Source organism: Chelonia mydas, chromosome 5 (genome assembly GCF_015237465.2).
Source record: "Chelonia mydas isolate rCheMyd1 chromosome 5, rCheMyd1.pri.v2, whole genome shotgun sequence".
Lineage (NCBI taxonomy): Eukaryota > Metazoa > Chordata > Testudines > Cheloniidae > Chelonia > Chelonia mydas.
This window is the reverse complement of record NC_051245.2, coordinates 40,099,278-40,114,336: the sequence shown is the minus strand read 5'-3', so window position 1 is coordinate 40,114,336 and position 15,059 is coordinate 40,099,278. Positions and strand designations below refer to the sequence as shown.

Genomic DNA, 15,059 nt, shown 5'->3' with positions numbered 1-15,059 from the left:
CTATTAAGAGCTGCAGATGGTACCATGGCATTATTGGTTTCTGTATAGATTATGTATTTAGGCATTTAAACTTCAGAGATCCACAGTTCAGAAACTCTCAGTTCAATAGTTACAACAGGTTTTTCACAGTTGCTTGGTGCAAGAGTTTCCTCACTTATTTAGAACAACTTGATTCTGAACGAGGTTAAGGTAATAAAACGTTCTTCGCTTGTATTTTAACAGAACTGTGGTTGAATCACATTTCTTGTATGTTCCGATGGCAAAATGTGAACATCTATGGACGAAGTGATGAAAGAATGAGTGTTTGCTTTCTATGAATTGCCATAAAAAGGGCAAATAGTTCTTGTTATAAATTTAGCTGACTTTACAAAGCGTCACACCAATCTGAAACGCCAGTGTAAAATAATGACTCTCTTGCTCTCAGTGACTTAAAACGATCTAATTGAGATTGCAGAGACTAAAAATTCTTTCGTTCATTAACCTGATTTCCAAGTAACCCCATCACTGTGCAACTAGATTTAAATATAATAAAATCACCTAGCATCCTTACTTGACATTGGACTTATTACTATGAAAATGTGAGTCAGCAGAGCTACTTTATTTTATCAGTCACTATTACAGACCCAAACCAATTTAAAAATTATTTGCTGTTGATACATTGAAGTCCTGTAGGTTGTATCAGTTCATACTCTGGGATGCTAACAAATATTTGTGAGACAATGTGGGTGAGATCTTTTATTGGACCAACTTCTGTAGGTGAAAGAGACAAGCTTTTAAGCTTACACAGATCTCTTCTTCAGGTCTGGGAAAGGCACTCAGTGTTACAGCTAAATACAAGATGGAACACATTGTATAATCCACTAATCCTCCTTTGTCCTGTGACTGCAGGTGTGTTAACTCCCTATTCCACCACAAATGATCTCTTGCAACATGTATTAACTCCTTATGCTAAGCCATCTGTTCCACCTTGTATTTAGCAGTGATACACTGGGCAGGTCTACACTACAGTACAGCAAGCAACTGTGCCACTGTAGCTCCTAAGTGAAGAGGCTATCTCTGCAGATGAGAGGGCTTTTCCCGTCAGCATAGCTACCGCCTCTCAGGGAGATGGAGTGCCTACACCAATGGGAGAATTCTCCCATCAATCTAGGTTGGTTTAACTGCGTTGCTTAGGGGTGTGGATTTTTCACACCACTGAGCGACGTAGTTATACCGATTTAATTTCCTAGTGTAGAACTGGCCTCAGAGTACCTTTCCCAGACAGAAGGAGAGCTTGGTGTAGCTCAAAAGCTTGTCTCTCATCAGCAGAAGTTGGTCCAGTAAAAGATGTTACCTCACGCACCTTGTCTCTCTAATATCCTGGGAACAACATCATTGCAAACAACATATATTTGTGACAGAATTCACTGACACTTGACAAAGTGTTATAATTTAATAATAATGATTGGTTTAATTACTGGTGGATCTGGATACAGTCAATATTCATTTACAAACAGCCATCACTCCAAATGATCTGACTGGAGTGTCTCAGAAGAAAACTATTCCTACAGCACCTTCTAGTGGTTAATTGACTAACTCGAGATTTGCTCACACTTGGCAGAAAGAGAGTATTGAGTGTTGGAAGCATCATTTACAGGGTCAATAAAACATGCAGGGAGATTAATAAAACAAGGCCTTTTTTATTTACAGGAAGCTGAGGTGAATTTTCTAAATGCTGCAGAGCAGTTCCTAAGCTAGCCCTGAGTATCTCCACATTACTTAGCTTCCCACTGAACTATAATTAAAACATGTTCTCATGTCTGAGGCCTGGGTTTGATAGTACTCGCTGAGATCTTTACAATGTTTGTTCCTGTGTTTCTTACTAAATCAGCACATAAAGAAATTTCAGCTCACTGCTTTAGGGTTATTATTTATATCAGAGCAGCAGCTAGAGCTTCCAGCCGAGAGCAGGACCCACATTGTGTTTATGCGCTCTACACGTTTGCCCCAAAGAGCTTGCAGTCTAAATAGACAAAGATGTGGTTGATCAAACAGAAATGAAGTGACTTGACCAAAGTTACACAGCAAGTCCATGACAGAGGTAGGAATAGGACCCAGGACTCCTGACCCTGTCCAGTGCTTTATTTGCTCGACAGCGTTGCCTCCAAAGGCATTAACCTGTTCAACTTAGTGAGTTACGTGGCTAAATTCATGCACTCTTCAGTGATTTTTTTTTAAATTAATTTTCATAAAGAAACCAAGAATCTAAAATACAAAAAGGTCTTAGAGCTTATATACGTTACCAAAACCCACACATTTCACAGGATCGCCAATAAAATCATGCATCTTTACAACTTGTCAAAGCTGCAAGACCAGACAATACAAAACCAGACAATATTACACAGACATAACATGTTGGGGTGGAAGCGACAACAACAATAATAAAAAAACATACACAAGTAGGCCAAAAAAAAGGGGGGAGGGGAGGAGCTTGGGGGAGGGAAGCCAGAGGGGAAAAAGCAGAACAATCAGGTAGAGTGGAAGTCTGGCATTATTTGAATATCTCAGCATTTCTTATCCAAATGTATCAAGAAACAGGGTTCAAATTTCTTTGAATTCATATAATTTTTCTCTATTTCGATAAGCTATTTTTTCTTTTGCTGCTAACTCAGACAGATCTGAACACCCTGCTCTATTCTGGGTATAAGCCTACTCTTCCATTTTTGTAAAATCATGTACTTGGTAATCACTGAGGCCCTCAAGAACCAGCACAGTAGATACATAACCTAAGATATAATTTTCAGCTGAGGTTAGGTTGCTGAAGCCAAGCACTATTTTCATTCATGTCCATCTCTTTCCACAGCTGCCTGGCTGTTGGATAGTCCCATAACATGTGCATCAGGGGAGTTCTTTTTCTTTATTACAGCGGCAGCAAACATCAGAGGACAGGACCCCCCTCTTGTGCAACCTGTGTGGTGTCCAATATATATTAAATAGAATTAAAATTAAATAGAATCTTTTGCTGTATCAGGAGTAGCCTGAGCTCCACTGAAGCATTTTTAACATTATGTAACGTGCTGCCATTGGGGTTCCTTTAAGGTCTGTGTGAAGTCCTCTTTCCATCCTTTCACAAAGAACTCCAAACCACTGGAGTTCTCTTCATTAGTAGAGCATACATAGTGGGGGAGTTTATGAAGCATTTCCAAGGTTACCAGTAGTTTTAGGGGTATGTTTACACTGTCAGTGGCAGTGAGCCTCCAAGCCAGGTGGACAAACTCATGGTCACAGGGCTCAGATCACCACGCTAAAACTAGCTGTGTAGACAGCACTTTGAAGTTGCAGCTGGGGCTTTGAAGCTCAATCCCCTCCTTAGCCTTCAGAGCCCAAGCTCTAGGTTGAGTCACAACTTCTATCCCCATATGTGTGTAGATGTACTCTGGCAGTCTGACAGCATCTGGACCAAATTGATATGTTAGTAAGTGTTTTAGTTGTAAGTACTGCACTCCGCTGAGATCAGGTACCCATGCTGCTTTAGTGTTAGAAATAAGAGAAAGCCCGCCTCCTTGACTAATTAGTGAATCCATATGATGCCCTTGCTCAGTCAATTCTTATAAATTACAGTTTCCGCCCCCCAGTTTGCCAGTTTGGGCTACCCCAGAGAGGTCCTTTTGCATGACACTGAGGATGAAATTGGTACATCTTAGCTATGATAGCCATCACCAAATATTGTTCTGAATTTTTGAATTAGTAATAGGAAGGCTGGAATAGTGGTTTTTGGCTTGGATATATACAAGAGGGCCTTGTCTGCTTATAACATCAATTTATACTCCATGGAACCAATTTGAATGCCTCAGATAACTGGATGAGCCCATATACCTACTGCTGGGGCTCAAGAGCCCAATCTAAAAGTAATGGCAACAGTGGGCACTCTTGCCGAGTAACCCAGAAGAGGCTGATGATATCTGAGGTCACGTTGTTGGTTGTGATGGGAGAGGTTGGGTGAGAATATAACCGTTGAATCCAGGAAATAAATAGGAGTCAAAATACAAATTTTTGTAAGGTATAAAACATATCTCCAGCCCACTCTATCAAAAGCTTTTTCTGCATCTAAGGCTTATATGGCTTGTGGTTCGGGGTCATCCTATTTCACTACTATTATATCAATAAGTTGTCAAAGGTTATCAGAGCCATGATAGCTTCTGACAAATCCCACTTGATTTGGCGTATGATAGAACCCCAAACCTTCTCCAGTCTCATTGCCAGAACTTTTACCAATATGTTGACATCACTATTAATAAGTAAAATTGGCCTATAATTGGAACATAGTGTAGTGTCTCTTCTTGGTTTAGTAATAACTAATATTAGGGCTTCCCTCGGCATAGGGGAAAGGGTGCACTCTGGGAGTGACTCATGAAACATCTTAAGCATCTTGTCAGACAGGAGGTCAAGGAAGGGTCTATAGAATTTGGCAGAGAAGCCATCTGGCCTGGGGGGCTTTCCCTGCCTTCTTATGCTTAATGGCCTCAACTAACTCATCCTCTGTTAGTGGTGTGTCAAGGTTTCTACACTGAGCTGCAGTGATGTAGTATTTTTAAATAATTGACCCAAAGCACCTGTGGGGGTTGGGGGAGCTTTGTGTCCAATTTGTACAGATCTTTATAGAAATTAATGATATTAATAAAGAGTTCTTTAGGTGATGTACATAATTTACCATGGTTATCATGGAAGACCATGATTCTACATGCAGAGTTCTTTTGTCTTGGGTGGTAAACCAGCAGCTTGCCAGGTTTTCCACCCAATTGAGACGTCCTGCCTGAGTAGAAATAGGGCAAATTGAGCCTGCGCTGAGTACATCTTACTGAGTTCAGATCTACAATTAATCGGGGATTGAAGCAAATCTGGAAATGGGGCTGCGGCTTAAGACAAATTAAGCTCTTTTACTTTTTTTTTTTCAAATTTTCGGTCTCTTCTTGGCTGATGCAAAACTTATAATTCTACCTCTCAAATAGGCCTTGAGTATCTCCCACATTAACCTGCTAGAAGATGTTGAAGGTTGGTTTATCTCCAGGAACAGGCCAACTTCCCCTTTTCAATAAATATTTTGAAATGAGGATCTAATGAATGTGAAGAATTAAATCTCCATTTACCTGGCTGTTTCTCACCTGGGTCTGTTGCTATCTGAAGAATTACAGGGGCATGAACAGAGTCAGCAATTGTATTAATGGAGGAGTCAGTTACAGAATTAACCATATCACTGGGGAGCAAAACAATCTATAGGACAATAGGACCCATGTACTGGAGAAAAGTATGAATAGTTCCTACTCACTGGAAGTATGAGTCTCCAGACATCACATAGCTCTAGATCTTTAAAGTGCAACTTCAGAGCCATTCTAGTTTTGCTGGCTTATGCCCCTGAGGCCAAGATTTGTCCATAAAAGGATAATTAAAATCCCCAGCAATCATAGCAGGGATATGGGGTTCTCCATATAACTTAGTAAAAAACCTAGGAAAGATTTCAGGATCATCAAGCTTAGGCCCATTAATATAAGCAGTGACTAGGTGACTTTAAGGATTACAAATCTGCCCTGAACATCTGAAATTCACTCAGACACTGTTATTGCTACTGCTTTATGGAAGAGGTTGGCTCCCCCACTAGATCTGGATGAGAAACCATATGACTCTGCTTTTCCTACCCAGTCATGCTCTAATTTAGCAACCTCATTTGTGGTCAAGTGTGTCTCCTTCAAAAGCAGTGTCTTCCTTTTTGCTTTCGTTCAAAATGAGTACACTTTTGTTCTTTTTCACTGGACTGTTGAGACCCTTCACATTCTAGGAAATAGAATTAAGATTCAGGGCCATTTGGCTGTGTTAAGAATTATTTTTGTATGAGTACTCTTACAAATGGAGGTGATGGAACCGTTGTATTATTTGTTCTATTACATCCCATCCTAGTCCCCACACAGAAACCCATGTGGTGGGGAAGTCTATGGATGAAATGTCTCAGACGTTTATTCTAGAGATTTTGGATTACCTTGCCAGATGCTTGCCACTTGCCAGACTTCCAGGGAATAGGGAGGAGAGGGCTCCGGAGAGGGAGAGGGAAGAGCACAAATAGACAAGTTAAAACAAAAACATAAAAACACAAAGCATACATATTACCACTATTACTTATTACCAAGCATAGTAGAGCACAATGTAATTGCAAAAATTATCCAACATCTAACACTATAAACAAAACCAAACCAATTCAGTAGAGGCGGGCTGGGAAGACGCACCATCCAAGCAAGAGGCTCCACCAATATCCACAATTTAAATTATTATTTTTAATAGGCATCCTATTATTCCCATGCCACAGATTAGTACCTATATTATAAGGCAATAAAAAGGGAGCTCACATTTCACAAATGTAATATTTCTTAACCTGCTATGTCAAGGATATTATTATCCCCTAACTGGTAATGTTTGCAGGTTGTTGAACCAAACACCAGAGTATCGGTAATAGAGCTTGCTGCACTGAATGAGACACTGTACGTTGTGAGGATTACTTTCTCATGGCCACGTAGCCCCTCCTCCTTTTAGTTTACAACCAAACATTCAGTTTCCCTTCCCCACATTAAGTAAACATATACTGTAGCTATCAGGGGAGAAATCTAACTACTCCCACAAACTGTAAATAACTGCACCAAAGAATACAACAAATCCTTCAGCTGAACAAGTGACTCGTCTATATTCATTTTATACTTCATGTTCATATACGTGGGGTTGAGCTTATAGAAGGTGGGGAAAGGGGCAACAAGGGGAAAGAGACTGGGGAAGTGGGGGGTGGAGGGAGGACATGGCGAGAGAAAGTTAGAGGACTGGGGAAAAAGGGCAAGCAGAAGCAGGGTGAGAGGGAGAAAGTAACAGGTAATAGGGAGGGCAGAAATCACTGTCCATATAGCTCAGCAACCTGCATTGGTCTGCTCCTCTGCTCCGTTGCCCCATAGGGGGTACAGCTATATTGGTCAGTCCCGGGCAGCTTTCCATGACATCTTGCAGGGAGGAGAGCTGTCTCTCAGATTTCCAGCCCAAGCTGCTAGGCTTTGAGGACCCCCCAGCAGTAAGGATACAGCAGGGTCTCCCACAGGCACCAATTTTAGGAAGCGGCATTGGAGCCCTCAAATTTGTACAGAGCAACAGGAAGCTGCACTGCCCCCTAGTGATCTCTTTGGTGTACATCAGTGCTCAGCTAACATAGGCCTTGAATGATCACAAATCATTCATTCGTGTTGATGTTCATTTAGGGATGCTGTCAAATGTTTCATTAATTCCCCAGCACAAATGCAGAAGCAAAGGCACTTAATATTGTTAATTATGCAATTTAAATCTACCCTTTCCTCAGTCAGCTCGGTCCCATGAGGTCAATTTGGGATGAGGTGTTTCCTTAATTCCCCAGCTTCACATTTAGCCATTTGATGAGAATTGATATACATGTCCCAAAAGTTAATAAAGTATCAGCTTGAAGCAGGAGAGAGAACCCAAATAAGTGAATGAGTCATGGTAACTGGATAAGCTCATAAGTGCAGGTAGGGCAGACATAACGACTGGGAAGTAAACTTGGTATAAAACAGAACAGGTACTCAATTCACTGCAGGCTATTTAAAAAACTTTCTGCTGCTTGCGGCTTTTGGAACAGATGTACTTCCTTACTAGGCTTGACATGAAACTGAGCTGGAAACTTTATGAAATATTTGTTCACCCAGCGCTTGGCAAGTTCCCCTGCTCTTCTAAAGCTGATCTCTGTTTAACCATGTCTTTTTGCAAAGTCTTGAAAAATCATTATCTCATTTTGTGACATCCCCCAAAATAGTTCTATTTTCCACAAGCTAGCTGCATTATGTCTTCTTTTACAGTAAATTTGATCAATTTGACAATCAGTGCACGAGGTTTGGCATCTGAGGCTGACTTAGGAGCCAAGGATCTATGTGCTTTCTCTAAATCAAATTTAAAATCATATGACAGGCTGAGCACTTCTGAAAGAAGCCAGGAAACAAATTCTAGAGCGTTGCCTTTCTCTACTCACTCAGGTACTCCTATAATTCTCAAATTATTGCATTAAGACCTTCCCTCAATATCTGCCACTGTAAGATTTAAGAGACGATAACTCTGTGAGACTTCTCTGCACCTGGACTGAGATCCCTTGTACCTGATCTTCCATTTTCTCCCTTCTGCTTCATTCACCTGGCCTGTCAGCACTTGCAGAGAAGAGTTAATCGAGGCATCATGACCTGGATATCTACTGTGTCTACAGCAACTTTCTCCACCACAGCCATCCATCATACATTCAGTCCCCTCAGCAGCAGCTGTCTTGTCCAGGGGCTAGGAGACCTGCATTCTCCTTGTTTTTCAGCTACTTATAGAGCTTCCAGTAGACAAATTTTTGCCTGCTGTCATTCCAGAGATTTTTGGAGTACCTGTCCCTTTATTAGGGGGGTCAGTTGTGGTGCTGGACTCCAGATGGAAATGGATATTAGTGGCTGGCTCTGGAGCTCAACGGAGCTGTTCCTCCACACCACAGAGAACCCTCCGAAGTCATGCATTTTTCTTCTAATTTATAGTTAAAAGTTTCCAGCTTTGCCTCCCCTCCAGGACAAAGGATTTGCATTGTAAAGGTATTTGGAGCAGGCAGAAGGGAAGATAGTACAAATGGCACAGGCCACCTTAATTCTGGTATTTCCTAATTTCTGAGTTCTTGACTTTGGCACCTCAATAATGGTCTTTTGACATAGCTTTTTGTGTGTACTATAGAAATAAACTCACAAAGAACCCCTTCCCTCAGAGTACTTGCTGCATAGCAAAACTGGACTTATTTTTGGCTGTTGGCCTCGCTGTGACTGTGTGTGTTATAGCTATACAAAGAAGTAATGGATACTGGCGTCTGTCTTTTCTAACATAGGCTGTATGGCAGCAGTGAAGCTGTCTTGAAGATTGTAAGTATGCAGGAAATCACTCTACAGGAAGCCTTGTATTCTGTACTGTCAATGTAGGAATGTTTATTCAACAATAGAGAGAGATGGGGAACTTTGGGGATGGTAGGAAAAAAAGTACTTGAATCATGGCACTTCAACTTGTGGTCTGATGTTCCATTAATCTCCAGAAAAGCATCTATCTCCCTCTAGGCCCTCTATGAAAGAGCTGGCTGGGGTCCCCTGGGGAAAGAGCATCATAAGAAGCAGACAGCCTCAGCTTTCATGCTCTTGTCAAATTTGCAGCTTACTTGGCTATGTCTGGTTAATGTACAAGAACCCAGATTATTATTTATTAGCCGCAGGTTGGTGTGAACAGTCTGCATGTTATTCTACTTGAATCTGCTGGCTCCAAAATAAGAACAGAAATTGTTGAAGTCTCAAGAGAGATTTTTAAAACTTCCCTGACAGGTTAGAGGAACAGAAAATGGAAAATATATTACTGCAATTCAAAAATGAACCACAAGACCTGCCAAGTAATTATATACCTGCTAGCAGTGGGGAAAAGGTCAGACATATACACACATTTTAACAATATTAATAAATACTGGAATCATTTACTATTTCTATGGGTATTATGCCTAGTAGACAACATTGCTACTTATATCTGAGGACAAATAGACCCTTCGATCATTAGAGTGCTTTGTGTTGTTTCCTATATCTAGCTTTTTAAAGCTTTTCAAGAGCAGCTGCGGGTATTACAATGCAGGCCCAAGTGTATAAATCTTTTCCTTAAGGAATGAATTTAAAGAAGTGGGCACAAATTTTGTTAGATGGAAAAGTGGTACAATAAGAAAGAATACAAGTTTTAGGATTCAACATGTGCTGAAAGATTGTTGGTTAAAATATGGCAGCCGCAGTAATGACTCCAGCAAGGCAGACCTCAGTGTCTAAGAGACTAAAATAGAGACATAACAGAAAAATGAACTGTTTTCTTTGCCTTTTCTACGAAGAGTGAGTACACGTATCTTGAGTATCTCTTCTGTCTCAACAGTGTTAAAGTTAAGTCTCTTACTGCTGTCTATCATAATGCTAGTTATGCTGCTTGTCTAGTGGATAATAGATTTTTTAAGATGTCAGACAACTGACAAGTTGTGCTAAGCCCTCTGGAAACAAGAAGCTATTTCTGAAAAATAGTGACGAAAATGGTCTGATCCACTTGCACAATGTTTTAAAAAAAAAAAAAAAAAAAAAAAGTACTGTGTAGGATAGGTCATCTTAGTTTGTGTTTTTAAGATTTCTAGTAAGTTATCGAATCCCTGCTGGCTGCCCAGATCACATATGGAAATTTGGAAACTTTCAGCAGGTGTGACAGGATTTAAACATTTAAGCCCATAAGGGAATAAGGCTGCAATGACAGAAAACTCTCTCCTCTGTGTAGTGTTGTCTACTGGGGAGTGGGAACTGGAAACTCAGCTTAGATTCTGAGTTCAGCCATTGACCTCATGTCTGATCTTGTGCAAGTTATTAAACCTATTGTTTCTCTATCTGTAAAACTGAGATGATACTTATCACCTCTTTACATTGCCTTAGAATCTATGATGCAAGGTAAGTATTCTCTATATAAGAACAACATATTATTTTATTGGTTAATACCAAAAATCTCACTTCTCCACCTCCCCCAGATACAATTATAAAAACAATTTTAGTTATTAAAGATTCTTTCAATACTTGCTCTAGACGGTTGGAGACAAATGATTGTGGTCACTGTTAAGTCAGTACGTGACAAAAGTTACAGCCTCTGGCAGTGACACAGGAAATATGATTTTCCCTATGCTTAGTTAGGACACAACTGCATTACCTCAAATACAACTATGTAGTAACTTGGTAAATGCTGATTTTAAAATGATAACCTCTACAGTGCAAAAAATGGCTGCATTCAACAGCTGACTACTCTATCTCTCTAGGCTGGTAAGTCCCCTGCATAAACTATTAATGACAGCTATTGGGAGGTACAGTGCAATCTGTCATGTAGCTTTAAGAAGAACATGTTTTAGTAGCTATCATATGCTATGACTCTATTAATCCTGTAATTCAGACGGTCCATGCTGCTTCTTTTGGGGTGGGAATAGTTATCTTTCAGTCTGAGAAGCTCCCCCATTGCTTACTCCTAAATATCAGTCGTGGGAAAAGTATGTACAAACTACAGAAGAGGCTTTAGTTATTTCCAGAGTACAATATTTTATGAATATCCATATATCTAAAAATAAGCTATTCACCAATCACAAATCTCTTACTCTGATTGGGAGTGAATAAAAAGGATTTCCACTTTAGCTACCTCCTGTAATTAGACATGGATAATCCTTTTGATGCAAATATTTTGCATTAAAATGCTAATAAAGATGGAATTTCTATCTTGCCTTGAAAAGAATGTTAGTATATTTTGGGGAGAGATTGTGGCTTCTTTTTTCCAGGATAGCTAGCACAAATATGGTCCAAACCATCCCTGCTGCCTGTGACAATCGAGCAAATTTGCCAGGATACATGAACATATAAACTGTTATTTATGGTTCTACACATTACATTAAGTGGATGTTTAAACAAATATGAAATTATTCAGGAAATCAGACCTAACTTTTACAGGAAAGATGAATTTTCACTGGAAGAAGAACATCTCTGAGGGGTATAAGAACCTTCATTCCTGGAAAAGTCTCAGCCTGTAGTTTAAAAAAGCTTAATAAACCCATCCAGGAGCACTTACTATAACATCTTAACTACAAAGCATATGGCTTAATATAAACAGGGATAGTGAAAAAATCAATGTATTACTAAACTTTGTCAGTTTGCACAACCCACCTTTGGCTGAACCAACAAATCCCTTGATGTGGTCTTTTCGATCAGGGTGATAAGTTCGTATTTACTTTGCTGGGCCTCTCCTAGGTGAAAACTTTTTGATACCACCAGATGCAGCTATCGAAGTACTCAAAATGTATCTGCACATTTTGAAGAGATCTAACACTTGAACTAAAGGAGTAACTGGAGTATCTCAATACATTGTTATACTCTGCGGCCCAACAGAAACATAGGGACAGAATGCATGTGCTTTGCCAGTGGTTTACACAACTGTTTTCATAGATTCCAAGGCCAAAAGTGACCACTATGATTACCCAGCCTGACCAAACTTCCCGAAATAAATTCTGGAGCATAGCTTTTAGAAAAAATCCAGTCTTGTTCAGTGATGGAAAATCCATCTTGACCCTTGGTAAATTGTCCTAATAGTTAATCACCCTCACTGTTAACAAATTATGCCCTATTTCCATTCTGAATTTGTCTAGCTTCAGCTTCCAGGCATTTACTAGACAGCAGTAGAAAGGTGAGAATCAGGATTACAGGCTTCTATTCGTGGGTCTGGAGGGGAGTGGTTTAGTAAATTAAAAACAGCACAGCCAAGCACCTAGATCTGGTACATGCAGCCTGAGCAGTGGTTTAGCTTATGTGGATGATATGTGGATCTTTCATAGTGGAGACAGGTTGCCACAGCCATCTCTGCCAGAAATCACCTTGTACAAACTGCCAGGCCATTTGTGAGACTGGGCAATGACTCTTGACTGTCTCCTGTAGTAGGAGATGTAAGGCCTTGCTCAGTAATAAGGGCTGTGAAGTAAACCTTATTAACACTAGACAGTGGAAGGTCTTCTGCTGGTTTCCAGCCCAGCACACCCTCCTTAGGACAAAGTGGGTAGGGGTACTGCCGGTGTCTGGAGCTATAGGTCTGTACTCATTGTGAAGGAGTTTGAGTGAGACTTCGGAACATGCTCAGTGTTGCTGGCATGTCGGAGTTGTGTGGGGCTGGAGTCTGTTCAGTGCAGATGGAATATGTGGTGATTCGAGCAGAAAGCCTTTTACAAAGCTGAGTATGTGCAAATAATGATTTTCAGATGCTTATAACTCAGCCATCTTTGCATGGATTTTCCTGGTGAGAGTAAAAGTCACCTATCTGATCCCAGCACTGTCCCACTACCAAAGTCACATCCATGCTCCAAAGCAATGGAGGGACTAGAGATCTTCAAAGAAATGTCTGGGAAAATATTTAACATAGGAAAAGTTAGCTAATTTGCCAAACTTCATTCTTGGAAATGACAAAACTGATATTATTAAAACTTTTTTTTAAACAAATTAAAAAGAGCAAACATGGAAAATTAGCTTGAATGATGGATGTTTGACAAAGTTACAAGTGCCTGAAAATAGGGACTGGTAATGAAAAGTGTTAGGTGACGATAGTGTTAACTATCGGTCTTAGAGTTTTAAAGTTCTCCTTTAGTTTTGTGACTGTGCAACTGTTGTTCACAACTGTGAACATTCATTCATGCCTTTCAAGATAATAGGCCTATGTGCATAAGTAAGTGCTCATCAGAGTGTAGGAAATACACAGTTGGGCCCTATTGCACAGAGAGATGCACAGTGCTCATCAATATGAGTAAATCTCTCCACCCCTAAGAAATCAGCACTCATGGATATGCCAGGGTGCAATTCGGGTATAGTGGTACTAATGCAAGGAGGATATATAATATTATATCATGATTCTCCTTTTTGCCATACTGTAGTACTGAGTATGCAGAACAGGTGACCTTAAAGTAAAGCGAGAACTGAGGCGGTCATAAGGATCACCTCACAAATACTGCTCATGGTTCCTGTACTAAATTCCTCATGAGATATGCTAGAGAGAGTTCCTGTCAGCCCAACTGCTAATAGCACAAGCTCCTTTCCTTACATCATCTTGTTGAATTGTAGTGCTGGTCAAGAATTTTCCATCTATGTTTTTTTTTTTAAAGAGAGAATGCAATTTCCATAAAAACAAAATTTTCCTATTTAAAATTTTGATTTTGCCAAAAAATAGTTGTTTTATAAACATGAGGAAAATCAAAACAAAATATTTCATTTTGAGTTGGGTCATCCCGTAATCTAAACATTTTGGCATGTTGAACAGCATCAGAATGTTTTGTTTAGGGTCAGTTCAACATCAGTCTGCCTGTGCCTCATGGGAGTTGTTGTTTGGGTGCCTTATGTGCCCATTCTCCTCTCTTGGCTGGGCTCTGGCTGAACTACATCCCCCCCATGAAACCCTCTGGTTGAATAGCTGTGGTGCATCAAGGGAGTCTCATGACTATGATGGGAGATGAAGTCCAGCTTATGGAGGCAACTGGGGGCATAAAGCTGAACCGTAACTCCCACAAGGCATCATGGCAGCTCAGGCTGTCGCAATTTAATGTCAAGGTAGCCTGAAATGAAATGTTTTGATACTTTTGAATCAAAAATTTTCAGAACCCACCATTCTGCCTTATTTATTCCAGCAAATGTACAGAGAATCTTGTTCAGTGGTATCTTAATAACTGGTACCGGGAGCTAAAACTTCCCATTTCAGGTCAAACATTATTCCAATTCCAGGCTCTTAAATCACAATAACACATTAGATAGGCACACCTGATGCGACACACTTTTTTATGAGGATGGTGACATCATAGTAGAACCACCGCTTATGTGAATCCCTCTATTGTAAAGACCATTCAGGAATGTATTTCTATACATACTGTATGTCCACCCAAGGAAAACTAAAAAAAGATCAGTTTTGAAAGTTAGTGTCTGTGATGTGTTTGTGTAATTCAGTACCTTTCCGATGAAACTGGAGGGATCCTAGGAGACATATGGACTTGAGCATCTCTGTTGTGTACATTTCTAAGCAACATTGCAACTGAATGTATAGTCTACAGATTTCAGGATGAATCTCTCCATCTTCTGGGCTGCAACAAAAAAGAGGAAGACTGTACTTAAAATAGACTTGTTTAATACAGCCTTCAACTGTCTGTCTGTAAATCTATGGAAAACTGTAAATCTATGCATCCGATGAAGTGAGCTGTAGCTCATGAAAGCTTATGCTCAAATAAATTTGTTAGTCTCTAAGGTGCCACTAGTACTCCTTTTCTTTTTATAGAAAACTTGTTATTTCTAGAGAATTTTATTTAAAAGAAGTTTTTAGCCGTATAAACGTTAGACATATTTTACAAAACATTCAATTTAACTTATTTCTCCCCCTCCTGTCATCCATGAAGTGTTTAAATATTTAAAACAATTTAAGTG

General features: G+C 39.9%; 1 protein-coding gene across 2 annotated transcripts in view; it reads right to left on the bottom strand.

Moving 5' to 3' along the window:
- The window catches only part of LOC102946609 (regulator of G protein signaling 7 binding protein), an 80,705-nt gene that overhangs the window by 15,754 nt on the left and 49,892 nt on the right, over positions 1–15,059 (bottom strand). For both annotated transcript variants that reach the window (XM_007055356.4, XM_007055357.4), the window contains exon 3: positions 14,592–14,722. In XM_007055356.4, coding sequence (XP_007055418.2) covers positions 14,592–14,722 — 131 coding nt within the window. The remainder of the gene's footprint in view (positions 1–14,591; positions 14,723–15,059) is intronic.